This window comes from Python bivittatus, unplaced genomic scaffold (assembly GCF_059951505.1).
Source record: "Python bivittatus isolate LINGU-HERP-01145 unplaced genomic scaffold, Pbiv_v1 ctg000030_np1212, whole genome shotgun sequence".
Taxonomy (NCBI): Eukaryota; Metazoa; Chordata; class Lepidosauria; order Squamata; family Pythonidae; genus Python; species Python bivittatus.
In genome coordinates, this window is record NW_028277031.1 from 2,401,954 (window position 1) to 2,417,780 (window position 15,827).

Below are 15,827 nucleotides of genomic sequence, written 5' to 3' on the forward strand. Positions count from 1 at the left end.
GCCAGGCTGGAAGAATCACAAGCCGGAATTAAGATTGCAGGGAGAATCATCAATAACTTCAGATATGCAGACGATACCACCCTAATGGCAGAAAGTGGAGAAGAACTAAAGAGCCTCTTGATGAGGGTGAAAGAGGAGAGTGCAAAAGCTGGCTTGAAACTCAACATTAAAAAAACTAAGATCATGGCATCGGGACCCATCAATTCCTGGCAAATAGAAGGGGTAGAAATGGAAGCAGTAACAGACTTCATTTATTTGGGCTCCAAGATCACCACAGACGGAGACTGCAGCCATGAAATTAAAAGACGCTTGCTCCTTGGGAGGAAAGCTATGGCAAACCTAGATAGCATATTAAAAAGCAGAGACATCACCTTGCCGACAAAGATCCGCATAGTCAAAGCTATGGTTTTTCCAGTAGTAATGTATGGCTGTGAGAGCTGGACCATAAAGAAGGCTGAGCGCCGAAGAATTGATGCCTTTGAACTGTGGTGCTGGAGAAGACTCTTAAGAGTCCCCTGGACTGCTAGGAGGTCAAACCAGTCAATCTTAAAGGAAATCAATCCTGATTGCTCATTGGATTGATAATGAAGCTCAAGCTCAGATACTTTGGTCACCTAATGCAAAGAAAGGACTCTTTGGAAAAGACCCTGATGCTGGGAAAGATTGAAGGCAAAAGGAGAAGAGGACGGCAGAGGATGAGATGGTTAGATAGCATCACTGAAGCAATGAGCATGAAACTGAGCAAACTCAGGGAGGCAGTGAAGGATAGGAAGGCCTGGCGCGATATGATTCATGGGGTCACAAAGAGTCGGACACGACTTAATGACTGAACAACAACATGTGCCAGTAAGTCGTCAATTCTTAGCAACCACATAGTTTTCTCCATGACGATCTATCCCCAACCTAGTCTTTCAGGTCTTCCAACACTCATCGCTGCTATAACTGAGTCGATCCACCATGCTGCTGGTCATCTTCTTTCCTTCCACCTTTCCTAGCATTAGAGCCTTCTCCAGAGAGCTAGGTCTTCACATAATGTGTCTGAAGTAGGATAATTTGAGCCTGGTCATTTGTACCATGAGTGAGAACTCTGGGTTGTTCAATGATCCATTGGTTTGTTTTCTTGGCTGTCCTCGGTATTCTCAGGAGCCTTCTCCAACATGAAAGTCCAAAATCATCAATACTCTTCCTATCCCTCTTCTTCAAAGTCCAACTTTCACTTCCATAGAGTATCACAAGGAATACCACGGCCTGCATGATTCTGATCTTTGTAGGTATAGACACCTAATAAATTTGAGTAACTTTTCCAAGGCCTTCATGCCTGCTCTACCAAGTGCTTGTCTGCAGTGTACTTCTTGACTGGTTCCTTTACTGTTGATGGTTGATCCTAAAAGGCAGAAGCTATCCACTGATATTTTCATTGTCAGTTCTAAGGCTGGTTGTTATTAGCTTGGTCTTACTTGTATTTAAACTTAGTCCCATTTTTTCATATGCTTCTTGATTAGAGCTTGCAGATCCTTTGCATTTTTGGCGATCAGGGTAATGTCATCAGCATAGAGCAGGTTATTGATGTTTCTTCCAACAATTTTAAAGCCGCACTCATCTACTTCCAATCCAGCTTCCCTTTATATTCAGCATATAGGTTGCATAAATAAGGGGAGAATATACAGCTTGTCTCACACTCCTTTGCCAACCTGGAGCAGTTTGTTTCACCTTAGATTACAAACAAACAAACAAACAAACAAGCAGCAGCTCTGGAATGGCAGGTCAAAGCTTTTACTGGATTGCACCCATATTATAAATGCGATGGAGTGATTTGGATATCTCTTTTGGCTCATCCTGAGTATGAGGTAAGAGATTAAAGGGAGAAAAAGGTCTATTTTAATCCAAGTGTCTTGACTCCAGAAAAAACACTGGAATGTGTCACCCTGATCTTAGCAGGGTTTCAACCACTACACCAGTTCAACTACGATGAACAAGATGAAGGCAAAAATCATGACTTTTAATAATTTAATTTTCTGTTAAACAGGCAGAGAATTAAGCAAGAAGTGTGAGTACTGTCCTCCATCCTACCATTGCTCCTATTCCTGAATCTGATCTTGCAATTGAATTGTGAGAATCAGTTATTCATCTGTCTCTGTGAGTTCACATTTACAGGGTTATCTATGCAACAACTCAACTTGGAATGGTTCAATGTTCAAATATCCGGTAGTGTTCATCAAGCCAAATAGGAACATGGGACATTTGCTGATGGCCTCAGTTCCAAGAACCATAACATGTTGAAACCAATGTAGGGAAAATTGGTGGCTTGCGTGACTTTCCAGATGACCTCCTGAAGATCCAACTATAGGTTAAGTAGCTAGTTCTTCATGGTCTTTGTGATTTAACACCTACGGTGAATAAGCAGTATCCTTACCTGGTGGTAAGTAGCCTAGAACAGAATGTACAGCAGTGCCTAGTGGCATCCTGTCCCTCCAGAGACTGTTTGACAGTTAGCATTTGATTATGTGCTTATATGGATTTTGACTAGAAAATGGATACGAAATATCTCATAATATTATAAGTTTCTAATGATGCATTGAAATATATTAGTTTTATGTTTGATTATGTGCCATCGAGTTGTTTTTGACTCCTAGCAACCACATAGATTTTTCTCCATGACGATCTATCCCTAACCTGGTCTTTCATGTCTCCCAACAGTGCACTCATCACTTCTATAACTGAGTCCATCCATCTTGCTGCTGGTCATCCTCTTCTCATTCCTTCTACCTTTCCCAGCCTTAGAGCCTTTTCCAAAGAGTTAGGTCTTCACATAATGTGTCCGAAGTTGGATAATTTGAGCCTGGTCATTTGTGCATCGAGGGAGAACTCTGGATTGATTTGTTCGATGATCCATCTTTTTTCTTCTTGGCTATCCACAATATTCTTGGGAGAAGATAAAAAAACTATCTAGAGGATTGTGCAAGAGAGAAACTGCTGTGAGGTAAACTCATAAAGAAGGAAGTCCTAAGTCTTCTTTTCTTACCTGTGGAGGAACTTCAAAATATGTAATAATGAACAATTTGCAGAAGAAACACTTCTAGCAAGACTGAGAAAAACAATTTCATTTTGACAACTTGATCTTCTGCACTCAAAATTAAGTTACTGGCTAATTTGGGGGATATAAACCATGTGGTGGGTTTATGTGACAACAAATCCAGAGTTGTGCAGTGTTGCACATGGACAGGGGTGATGCCCAGAATTCCTCCAGGATCAGGCTAGGAGAGTGCAAACTGAACCTGCCAATGTCAATACAGGGCCAGAAGAATGCAACTGACTTTGTCATGGATGATTTGGGCAGCAATCTGGGCAATCAATGATTGCCGAGTAAAATAAGCACAGATAGTGCTTGTTTAGCGACTGCCTCATATAGCAACTGTTCAGATTGGGCAGGAATCTGGGCAATCAATAATTGCAGAGTAAAATCAGCACAGATAGTCCTTGTTTAGCAACTGTCTCATATAGGAACTGTTCACAGTTATGACAATGATGAAAAAGTAACTTTGCGACCAATCTTCACATGTACGACCTTAGCAGGTCTGTAAAGCAAAGGAAAGCTGAAGAAAGATCATAAGCACAGTTGCAGTTTCACTTAGCAACCACCTCATCTAACGACCAAGTTGCTGGTCCCAATTGTGGTCACTAAACGAGTATGTATAGAAATCTGCCATTCCATCAAGACTTATGGCAAAAGTATCTACACTCAGTCCCCTTGCAGCAGCAGAGGGATGTGATAGAACTCCCAAGATATACTGAGCCACTGGGTCATTGCTATCACATCTTCCAGTATATTGTCCTTCTTTGCTAGATGGACTGCCACCAAGTAGATAAACCAGATTAACCTGAACAGGTTGAACTATGGGAATGATTTTGCATCACCTGTTTTGTTCAAATACCAGTCCATCATGCAGTTGTTGATAACGACTTGTCAGTGTAAGCCTTTACAGCCAGAGGAAGATTCATAGAACCATGACAATCGCTAGAAACTCCATCCGATTTATACAAAGCAGGCTCTCAGACTTGACTGCCTTGAATGCTTCCAGAGTCAGCATGACGGATGGCTTGGATAAGCAAAAGGCATCTCTCTCAGTACAACTGAGGCCTACCCATCAGTACAGGGATAAAAGAATGTCTGATGAATTTATTTCACCCAATAGTCTGCTTTCTTTTTTATTATATTTCTTTTGAACTCCTTAATTTCTTTATGAGATTTATGAGTTTATGCTTTTACAATCCAGGAGGACAGGCTAATTAACTTCTCAATTTGCTCCAAATTTTGTATTATAAGATTTTTCAACTTCAGTCACTTTCCCTTGTGTTTGTAGCTCCTTTGAAGCTTACTTGAAAATCTCGAAATTGGTTGAATGGTTCTGACCATTCTGAAGAGAAAACCTCAAAAGATTTCTTCTTGGTCTTATTAAATCTTGCAGTTGATAGTTTGTGGTCTCTTCACTAAATACATTTCCTTATGCTTTCCTCTTCATGAACATAAATATTCAGTAATGAAGCAAGAATGGACTGATTCTTTTCCTGAATTTAATCCAAAATTTTAATATGCTTTTTATTGTTGCATAATGTCTTATAAGTTGTCTATTTCTGTTTGTATCAGTCCAAAGACATTTGTCCAGTTGTCTGGGACTCCTCTTCCCTCAGTGGAGACAACCCAACCATGGGGTATTATTTATTTGATTTATATGGCCAACCCTCTCACCTAAGTGACTCTGGGCAGCTTACAACAGTTGAAACAGCAATCCAATACAAACAACTTAAAAACCAATATACAAACATATGAAGTCTAAAACCAATATACAAACATAGAGTCACTTTTTGTGAGATGGGTGGTAACTAAATTTGAAATATAAATAAATAAAACATAATCACTTTAAAACAAACAAACCATGGTAGCAGCCATCATCCTTGCACCAAGCTCAACACCACCACTATAAAAGCTCCCCACCATTGCCGGACCCCCAAGCACAGTGGCAGAGCCATGTCTTCCTAAAGGCTGGCAGGGTCGGGGCCGAGCTAAGTTCTGGGGGATGATGTTCCACAGGACAGGCACCACAGCAGAAAAGGCTCTCATAATCTTTCATAATCCCATCTGTAATCCAAATTAAACAGATAGCTTGATAATACTGTTTTACATTCAGGGCTGCCAGAGCATCTCATTCTTTTGAATCCTATAATACTGTATCTTAAATGTAATCCTTGATTTTTTATTGGACCATGTATTTGTTACTTGTCTCTGCCAGCTATTTAATGCGTTGTTTTAAAATTTTATCAGAATCATTTGGAACTGAAAATTAAGCCTTAGTAGAACATTCATTTTAACAGTTGCAATTCTTCCAACCAAGATAGTTTTAACTTTCTCCACCTTAAAAAAATCTGCTACTTTATTTTTCCAGATCTATAAATAATTATTTTTAAATAAGTCTTTATTGTTTTTTGTCAAGTAAATTCCAGGTATTTAACCTTTTAATGGTAGTATTTGGTGCAAGTATTGTTCTTCTTTCTTAAATGTTAAATTCCATGTCAACATTTGAATGTTATCCTTATTGACTTTTCTTGAAAAGTCTTGCAGTATATTGAAGAGATCCTGGAGCATTGTTCACTCTCAGTTTTTTAATTTATTATTATTTCTTTAGTTTTAACTTCTGTTATGGGTTGATTGAGAACTTCCTTTTCTTGACCTGTAAATTTTGTAAGTAGAATTATATTCAAGTACTCTTTCCATTTTTTTCCAGATCAGATGCTTGTTTACTATATAATCTTGAATACCATCAAACAATTGCTCCATCATGTCCTTCACTGTAGACACGTCTAGTTTCATCCCAAATAGAATAGTTCTTCTGTCTTGATCCTCTTACAATCTGTCTGACATTATCAAAAGTGCAACTTCTTGTAGCTGTGATCTATTTCCATTACATCTGATTGATTACAAATCACTTTAATCTTTTGTTCTAAATCCAAAACTGGGTTACGCTTGTGTCTTAATTTTAATCGGTTCAGTTCATTCACCAATATATCCTTGATTTTGGATAGTTTTCTTTCTATTTGATGCCAGGAAGGCAAACAATCCTCTTAAAAATATGTTGCTAATGTTCCATATTGTAGATAGAAAAGATATCAGTGGTTAAATTAATTTGGAAGAAGCTCTTTAATTCCTATTGGCACTTCAATCTGAAGTCCTCTTGTAATAGTAAAGATTTGCTAATTCTCCACTTCTTTGATCTAGAGGTTCCTCTGTTTAATCTTATAATAATTGAGTTATGATCTGCATATGTAGGAGCTAAAATTTTGACATCTATGAGAACAAATAACATTGATTGAGAAATCTAGCGCATATCTATTCAAGAGTGAGTTTTATGAACTAGCGAATATCCTTTCTCTGCAGGATATTTGTGCCTCCAAGTATCAAAAAGAGATTAATAGTGACATATAGTCTAAAACATTTTGAGGGAATTCTTTTTAGATAAAGCATATTTCTCCATATTTGGAAATATATCTATCTATCTATCTCCAAGAATCAGATTGTCTCCCTCTGCAGTTTCAAGAAGTGACATTTTATTGTCATTTGGGATAAAAATGGAAACAATGGTTATTTTCTCAAATTCAGTCTGAAAACATATTATTCTCCCTTCTTTATCTTGGATTTGTTATTCCAAATTCCATAGTATGTTTTTCAGGAATTTTTTTTTTTTGTCTGCCTGAGGCTGTAAATTTTTGACTGAGATATTTATATTCCAACAGGTTTACATTACTCTTTTTATATGCACATAAATCCCTGTTTTTAGCTTCAATTCTTCCTTCTAAATGGGCTAATATTCATTTAATATATTTTGATACTGAACATATCAGCTATCAAGTTAATTTATGAATTATACAAATAATTCACATTTTTAAAAAATTAAATTGAGTTTCTCTTTGGGTTTCTTGCAAAAGGAAAAAAAACAGTGAAGTAAATAAAATCAAAGGAATACAGATCCTTACTGTATTGATCTGATATAATCCATAACCATCCTTATCCTTCTTCTAAGCAAATCTGTAGCTCTAAAACTGTTTAAAAATTATTAGACTATTCAGCAGTGAAAAATAAAGTTTGAGAAGTTAATTAGCCTGTCCTCCTGGATTGTAAAAGGATAAATTCATAAATCTCATAATTAAAGAAAGTTAAGGAGTTCAAAAGAAATATAATAAAAAAGAAAGTAGACTATTAAGTGAAATAATTCACTTCAGTTCCTGTGACTCTCATCGGTCATTACCTGCTATAAAACTGTGGAAGGCTTTCAGAGAAAGGCGGACATCTCCTTAAACTTCTGAGTTGGCCCTTTCTGGAATAGACCCTAGAAAAAAACTGCTCTTCCACCAGGTCCCTGATAGTTAAAAATCATCAGGAATGATTTCTTTGTAGAAAAGAGAAAACTTGAAACAGTATCTCTTCTGAAGAAATCCCATTGCCCCCCTTAGTCAACTTGAGTCCCCTTGATGATCTTCCTTTTACCATCTTGTAAAAAGTTGAGGAAAGATGCTTTCCCCCACAGGAAAGGGTGGCACTTAGCCAGGGAGTCCCAGTTGTTCCTGATCTACAGAGACAGAGCCCTTGAGGTACAGGGTTTTCTGTCAGTGGAGCTGAGATCTTTACCCCCCCCCCACCTTGCCCACCAGAGGTGTTTGCTCATGGGGGTTGGGCAATACGGAACCACCTTAGCTATGGTGGCATTGAGGGTGGGTGTGGAGAAGTGCAGCCTCTTCCTGCACTTGATATAATTTCTCAAGCTGCTCTGAGATGGCTGTCATTGACCACGACATAGACCAAGAGCCTTGTCATCTTCATCAAATGGGAGTATCAGAACCACTGAGTCCTGCACCAGATGGAAAACTACATTTGCAGAGGTTACTCTGGCTGTCGGACTTCAAGGTCAAGCAAATGCACCACATGGAGACCACATTCATTGTAAGACTGGAGACTATACAATGGCAAAAGAGGCATTTGATTGCCAATCGCCAGTAAAGAAAGAGAAGCAGGCATGCTGACTGATATTCATTCAATGGCTGCTGGGCATTGTAAACCAGCACAGCTGCCAATTCTCTAAAAGTCCCAGGCTCTAGAGATGGGCCAGTAATGGAGAAGACTCTTTAGTATTCTACCCCGAGGATATGGCTGAAGGGCCAAAGGCATGAAGGAGACACAGTGCAAGGGCCTGACCCACTCTGGCTGAAATTACACAAACGTGCATCAGTAGCTGGCACTATTATCTTCTTGGAGGAAATGAAGCTCCCTCACTAGACCTGCAGTCAGTCAAGTACAGGCTCTCCTACACAGCAGAGGGCAGATCTCGTTCTGCACTGATGCCCAGAGTGGAGACTGAAGTTAATGACAGCTGAGATGCCTGGGGTGAGCTTGGTTGTCTCGAATGAAAAAGACGTTGCTGAGTTGCCTCAGAGAAAGAAGTAACTGACTGGCCCGATCCAGAGTACCTGCTTCTGCTGACTGAGGACCTGGAGGAAGCTGACGGATGAAACTAGGGATGGGATGAGGACTTATGGAATCTAGGGGGAGCCCTGCCATCAATTCCCCTTCTAGCAGAGAAGTGGATATAAAGAGGCCTTTGCTGGGAGCATCCAGATCAATCAATTACTGAAGCTGATGCTTGCCCTGCCTGGTGTGATTAATGCACTGGACAGGCCCTTCTTTTTCTTCTTAAACTTTCTGGTTCTCAAGGCTTAAAAATCTCTTCCATTTCTGAGTGGAGCTCTTTAGTACAGACCTTGTACTAAAGCAGGCATCTCCTGGGCAGTACAGTCCTTCCCATAGAATGTCTTGGTCCAATGTGCCCCTGCTTCCTATCCTGAGGTCACACAGAACACCTGGCTAGAGATAATGTAGGTTTTAGTCCCATGTGGGGAGAGCAGCAGGAAGGATCTCCTGCTACTTTTTATAGCCCACCAAAGTTCAACAAAACAAATCAAATTAATATATGCAACCACGCCTAATGAATTTATATTTTTATCCTGCGCTTCTACATTAAATGCTTTAACTTATTCAGTATGTGCTTTTGAAGGCTTTTTAAAAGAGACTTTTAACATGATTATTTACAGCTCTCAGACTACCCCGAATCGATCACGTCTTCCTTTTAGGAAGATGGATGCTTCAACATTTTCTGGGCAAGACAACTCCTTTGAAGTGAAACCAGACAGCAGCCGTGGCCCCGCTGGGAAGAATTTGCTTCTTGTGGGCTCCATTGGGGTGGCACACCAGGCCTCCCAAGCTTTGCCTCACCTGTGTTGGAGCGCTGCAGGAGAGACGGCTTGGCTGTTCCTGTGGACAAGCTGGAGGACGGGACTGAGAGGGACTTGTACAAGGCCGTCTCACGATGCTCCTTGAAACGCTCTGCTGCCATGAGGGCATTGGAGAGCTCCTGCAGGGGCATGTTGTTGATATCTGAAGAAAAGGGGCTCAGTGGATTTTCCAGGCTCATCAACCAGCTGGTGTTACCTGAGGAAAGAGAAGTCCCCTAAGAATGTAGTTACAGAGAGCTCCATCACGCTGGGCAGCCTTATCTAGAAAGAGAAGAAAAAAGCCTCTTTCTAGGGGGTTTTCCCAGAAGCTTCCTTTCACATGATTGGCCTCAGAGCTATTTTGACCCATCTGCCCCTGGAATCTCTGGATTTCCCAACTTGGCCAGTGGCTAGACTGGCTGAGGCAACTGAAATCCAGCTCCCCAAAGAATCTGAATTCCTCATCCTTAATCCAGCCTGACTGAAGTTGGCCCTTCCAGGAACCAGCAATCTGTAATACTTCTTTCCCAGCACAGCTCCCAGATTGGAGTTTCTGCCAACTGTAGGCTGCTGCACGTACATCAGGGATTCTACTGGTGAATTTCAATCCCTCGTCCCTGCAGAATACTAGACAATGAAGAGCAAGGAGCAAGACACAGTTCCTGGAAGTTTGTCCATGCCATGGTAGAGAATCCTTGCTAAGCTCCCAAGGAAAACCAGAGTGCCTCCAAGCCTAGCCCCCAAACCCTCAGCTCACTGCACAGACACTTCAGCCCCTTCTAAAATCCCTTCCACAGGATCATCTTCTGTTCTCCACAACCCTCTGGAAAATGTATGTCAGTAGAGCTTCCTAATAGAGAGCACCCACCCATCTCCCAGCTGTCCCCACCCCCCTGGAAGGCATACAAGCACACTGTCCCGGTGCTAGCTACATCAGCGTAACCCCAATCAAGATGTAACAAGAGACCGCAATGTGACTAAGATGCGCATCATACTTGCCAACATTCTATCAGCATGTTGTGCTCCTACCTGTTGGCCTCCGCACCAATATTTCTGCCCAGCCTTGAGTCAGGAGGGGGACATAAGCAGCCAAGTTGGCCTTCTCGGTTTGGGCGGCAGGTGCAGGAGAGCTTGGGGGTGCCTGGGGCACTGTGCTGGCTGGGAAGTGAGAGGCAGAGCTGTCCAGAGCACCGACCCGCAGCGCATGGCCTCCTGCGTAAGAGTAGGAATTCAGAGAGCTGCATTTTGATTTAAGGCTGAATCAAAGAACAGAAGAGCAATGCAGAAGGTACAAGTCCAGCTGGCTAACTAAAGTAGAAACAGGCAACCCCTTTCCTAGGAAGTGGCGTTGAAAATGCACACACAAACGTACACGTGCCTTTCCATGCCAATAGAACACGCAGCTGCTTTTCATTCAGTCCACCCCTCTTTCATACCAAGGCGCAGGCGTGCTCCTTCCCCTCCTCCTGGGCATCCTAAGAAGCCCAGAGGAGCCCGGCTTCCCCACTGGGCAAGGCCCCCGTGGCCAGGCTGCTCCGCAGAACTGTTTTTGTCTCCTCCCCTCCAGAAGTGAGCATCAGGGCAGCACGTCAGGGGCATACGAAGGGAGGGTGAAAGCGATGGCTGAGAGCCCATGGGTGCGCATCCATGCTCAGGAAAGGGTGGGGTTCCACTCCATGCATCCACCTCCAGGGCTCAGTCTAGGCCATCTTGCAGAAGTCTTGCAGTGTAAGCCCAGAGGTCTCGCTGTGTCCCGATTAAAGCAATCTCAGCAACAGCTGCAGACTCTAAGATGGGTTCATGCAACTCAGTTTAACAAGGTTAAAATGGAGTTGGGGAGTTTGTGGTTCAGCATATCATACAAACTCAGTCACTGACTTAGCATGTTGATTTGTTTGGGAATAACAGGCCGTGTAATCACAGTAATATGGCTTTTGTTAACAGGATTTAACATGTTGTGAGATCTAGCTGATATTTAGGGCAGGGATAGGCAACCTGGTGCCTTCAGACATTCTGGACTTCAACTCCCACCAGCCGTAATCACTAGCCTCTCTGACAGGGTTTTATGGGAGCTGTAGTCTAAAGTACCTAAGGCTACTCTTGTTTAAAGGCATGAGACCTTTAGCAGAGGAACCTCAGTCTCCTAGCTTTTAGCTTCCAAGCCACAGGCAAAGTCATTTCAAGCTATTGGCCTTGTGGATGGCCACCTGCATTCCGATGATCAGGAAGCTTCACGCTATGGTTCCTCAGACAAATCTTGGAAAGTGATCCCTTCCTGAAATTACAGAATGCTCAGGCACAAGGATCAAAAAACCAGAACCTGACAATGCACGTTTTGTTATTGCTAATGTGATCATCAGGAGATCAAGGTTCAACCCCATCATTTTCAGTTCAATGTTATTTCACTGCAGGATATCCTTAGATCAGTGTTGTCCAAACTTGGCCACTTTAAGATGAGTGGACTTCAACTCCCAGAATTCTGCTGGGAATCATGCTGGCTGAGGAATTCTGGGAGTTGAAGTCCACTCATCTTAAAGTGGCCAAGTTTGGACAACACTGCCTTAGATGGTATGAGGCTCCCAGCTCAGCAGTGCTTATTCTTTTAAGTGATTAACCACCTCAATTCCAAGTATGCTTTGCCATCCCCAAATTCATTCACATATTTCACAGAGATTCTGGGAGGCTCCTTACCTGACATGGACCTGACTCGGTTGCGGGTTCGAACCACCTGTGGGCCAGCCTGAGACTCGAGTTTCGCTGGTGCCTCCTTCGACTGTCTCACTTGCAAGCTGTGATCTGAACTGGGAATCAAAATCAACCATACAGTCAATTCATCAGGAAACAGGAGATTCTTTTGGTTTGACCCTTAAAATGGCAGCATTATAGGAAGGAGTCAGAGCTCAGGATTTATACACAGAAAGAAGATTCCCAGATCATGCCTTGGAAGATCCAGTTCAGAGATCAACTGGAAACTGGCAGTCAGAACAGGAAACATAGGACAAGATGGACTTTGGGCTATGCCGAGAATAGGCTTCCTGTGTCCATGCATGATAGGACATTAGTTGGGCAGTGGGATCATGACAAGCACTGTTGCTTGTTTGTGATGAACCACAATGTTTTATGCATACAGATATTTCAATCAATGTTGGCAAATTTGTTTACAGCATAATTTTCTGTTGTGCTATTGTGGCCTGGACAAGAAGCCCATAATGGTGGCAGAGCACCCTGGAGAACTCCAAGGACTGGTACAGAACCAGATCATTCCTTCCAAGCTCCATCCCTGCCGTGAGATTTAGGCCACCTTCATGGTGGCCATCTTGACCATCTAAACAATGCCCATGTTTAAAAACTAGATAAAAACGCTAGCTTCCCTTGCAATCATAAGATTTAGTCGTTCATTTTCTGTGCCTCTTACTTGAAAAAGGGCCTGCAAAGTGAGAGAACTGTAGGCAGCTCACCTGGATTCTGTGCCATTGTGGAGCTCTCCATGGTCAAGGCCCAGGAGGGACCTGGTTCCTGTCCCAACACTTGTAGTGATTGTAACGAGCTTGTTACCCACCAGCCACGTCTTGGTCCTCCCTCCAGCCAAGAGGAACTCACCCACTGGAGACCTAAAAGCCCCCAGAAAACAAGGATAAAGATCTTATCAGTCTCTTTGAATAGGGAGATTTCAAAAGTCATTTAAAAATTCCCAAAGGAGCCTTCTATATCCCCACTCCCACCTCTGGAAGGAAAAACCCACAGTAAATGAATCAAGGAGCCATGATTCTCAACTGATTTTTGGTCCCCCAAGCAAATGATCTCTTCAAAATCACTCTAAAGACTCCAACGGTCTTGATAATCAGACTGAAGTGCCTATAGTCAGAGACTACAGTTTGCACCGAGCCCAGCACTTAATGATTCAGGTGTAGGCCTCTGCTGGGATGAACTACATGCAAACATCAGAGGAAAGCAGCTACTTCAACCTTTTGGGCACAGCTGTAAAGTTTGAAAAGACGTATCGGGCCATCATGTCGAGGCAGGTCTCCGTGAGCTCCAAGTGAAGGGTCTTCAGGTTGTCATCTGCCTGAGCCATGGAGTTCTCATCAGCAGACCCCAGACTGGAACTGGTGATGGAGGTTTGTATCCGGCTAGAAAAGGGGGGCAGGGAGAATATTACAATTTGGCAGAATCTCCCAATGAAAAAAGTCCCCAAATTCCATTAAGCATGCAGCAGGCTGAGTTGTGGATGAATACATCTGATTCTGGGATGGTTTTAACCAACACTCCTCAAACTGGCTTGGGGAGCCCTGAAGTCAGGGGCCAGGAAGCAGATGCAGGGAGAACAACAAATGAGTGGCTATTTCATTTATTCAGAGAAGCAGCGTCTGGCTTCTAAAGCTCCAGAGAAGGGTCTTGCTCGAATGGCATCACGCAGTAACTGGCAAGAACTGACTGCCGATCATTTTCAGGACTGGTCATTTGTCTTGGACTGCATTGTAGAACAGCAAGGAGTATACTCAGGATTAAATCAGATAATTGTGTTTAAAAATATAAATGAATTTATTGTAAGATGATAACAGAAGAGCTAAAGGAATCAAATGTATAAACGGAAACAACTCAGAGAAATGCAAACTGAAAGATCCCATTGATTCAAAGAGGGGGCAGAGAATTGGTAAAATGTATTTCTCTCCCCGTTTACCCAAGATGCTGCAAATTGCTTTTTCTCCTCCAGTTCTAACCCCATAACAAGAATCCTACAAGGTAGATTGAAAGTGAGGGGCTGGCCCAATTTGAAGGGGACTTGAACCAGGGACTCCCCCCTCCCAGCCTAATACCCGAACTGCTCAAGTCCACTGAGTCTGACATGGGGGGGAACTTATATTTAATATCAAGTATTTAAGTATTAATTAAAACCAATATTGGTTTAATATTAATAATGTAATATTAACATTAATTATACCATAATTAAATTTCATTAGATTTAATATAAAATATTTAATAAATGGGGAGTACTTAAATTTAATCTAATTATGTTTAAATCAAAATAAATGTTGCTTTTGTTCCAATCCTGTCTGCTACTTTACCATGGCAAGGCCCCTTCCATCTCATTTTGGGAGTGGAGCCTCAACATGCCAGTGAAAGACTCAATGTCAGACTTGGCTTGAGAAGAGATACAGACCCCCACACTGGGGTGCCCACAGGGCATGGTCCAGAATGTCAAGATGGTGGCTGCAACAATCCAATGCCCATATAAAATGGGCAGAGCTTCGGTCACACTGTCTTGACTGCCATCCTGATTTATTTTACCATACCCTGCAGAAACCCCCACTCTAATATAATGTAATTCCATGTCCCCACTCAAACGTAATTATTTCACAATCAAGTTCTGAAGGTGCAGAGCTTTGTTCGAGGCCCATCAGCTTTCACGTGTGAATCCTGTCGCCTGATTTCTTGTTGGCTCTTCTGACTGTTCTGGGCCCTTCAGATGCTTTTCAACAAACACCTAACCATGGTAGTCTGCAGGAAAACCCCTCCACTCATGGTTTATTCCCCAGTTCAGACTTTTTTTTCGGTTAACTGGAAGTAAGCAGGTGAGTTCCCAGACAAAGTCATCACTGTGAGGGGCTCCTCTGCAATTACTTTATTGCTAAAACAAGGAAAGCAAAGATGATCCCAGTTGTTTCCAAAGCTGTTGAATTTAGGGTACCAAAATTATCCTAATGAAAAATGATGATCGTGTTACAGTTCACCAGCGACTAGGATTCATCTCTGCAGCAGCCTGACTCTTTCCTTCCTGTCCTTTCCCACCCATGCTCTCAATACAGTAATATGAACATCCGTTGAAGGGCGCTAGCGCCAAACAGAATTCTGAAGCCAGCGTAGAGAGTTTCAGACGAGTCTGCTCACCAACACGGAGGCGTGCAAATTGGCTTTTTCCTTCCCTTCCTCATAACTGTTTAGTGATACAATAAAGTAGCACCAATTGTGCTTATCTTCTAAACTAGTTCCAAATGTTGACCAAAGGGAACCAGGGTTAGCTCTGACAAGGATGGGTAACCTGAATGACCATCATGCTTCATCAGTGTGACTGTCAGGAGCGGGTCAGCCTTCTGGTACAGGGAGAAAATGTCTGAATTTCTAAACTGTGTGGATTTTTCTTGCAGAGAGGGTTAAGTCTGCGCTGGCTATGAAAGAGATGCATTCTGGATGCCTTCATTGTTTTATGTTGCTTAAACAAAACACAGAGCTACAGAAGATGATGAGATGGCACAGAGCAAACCTGAGCAATTTGTGATCAAGAGATCTCATGTTCCACATACTCATTTCCACTTCATCCTGTGGCTGCTGTCCAATCAGTTTTGGACAACTATGCTACAAAGCACAGAGCCAGCAAATGGGATGCTTTAATTTGGGCCATGGAATAACCACCATTTGAAAGGGTTAAGCTAGAAGCAACCGCAACCTGTCATACCCTAAGAAATGGGGGGGGGGAATCTGGGCCAAGCAGCAACATGGTCTCTTCAAACCAA

At 42.3% G+C, this 15,827-nt stretch overlaps 1 protein-coding gene across 7 annotated transcripts in view; it reads right to left on the reverse strand.

Moving 5' to 3' along the window:
• The window catches only part of TSC2 (TSC complex subunit 2), a 61,524-nt gene that overhangs the window by 16,799 nt on the left and 28,898 nt on the right, over positions 1-15,827 (reverse strand). For all 7 annotated transcript variants that reach the window (XM_088152439.1, XM_088152433.1, XM_088152429.1 and 4 more), the window contains 5 exons: positions 13,281-13,445; positions 12,774-12,926; positions 12,007-12,116; positions 10,345-10,527; positions 9,317-9,532 (listed from right to left, as the gene is read on the reverse strand). In XM_088152439.1, the coding sequence (XP_088008565.1) occupies positions 9,317-9,532; positions 10,345-10,527; positions 12,007-12,116; positions 12,774-12,926; positions 13,281-13,445 (827 nt within the window). The remainder of the gene's footprint in view (positions 1-9,316; positions 9,533-10,344; positions 10,528-12,006; positions 12,117-12,773; positions 12,927-13,280; positions 13,446-15,827) is intronic.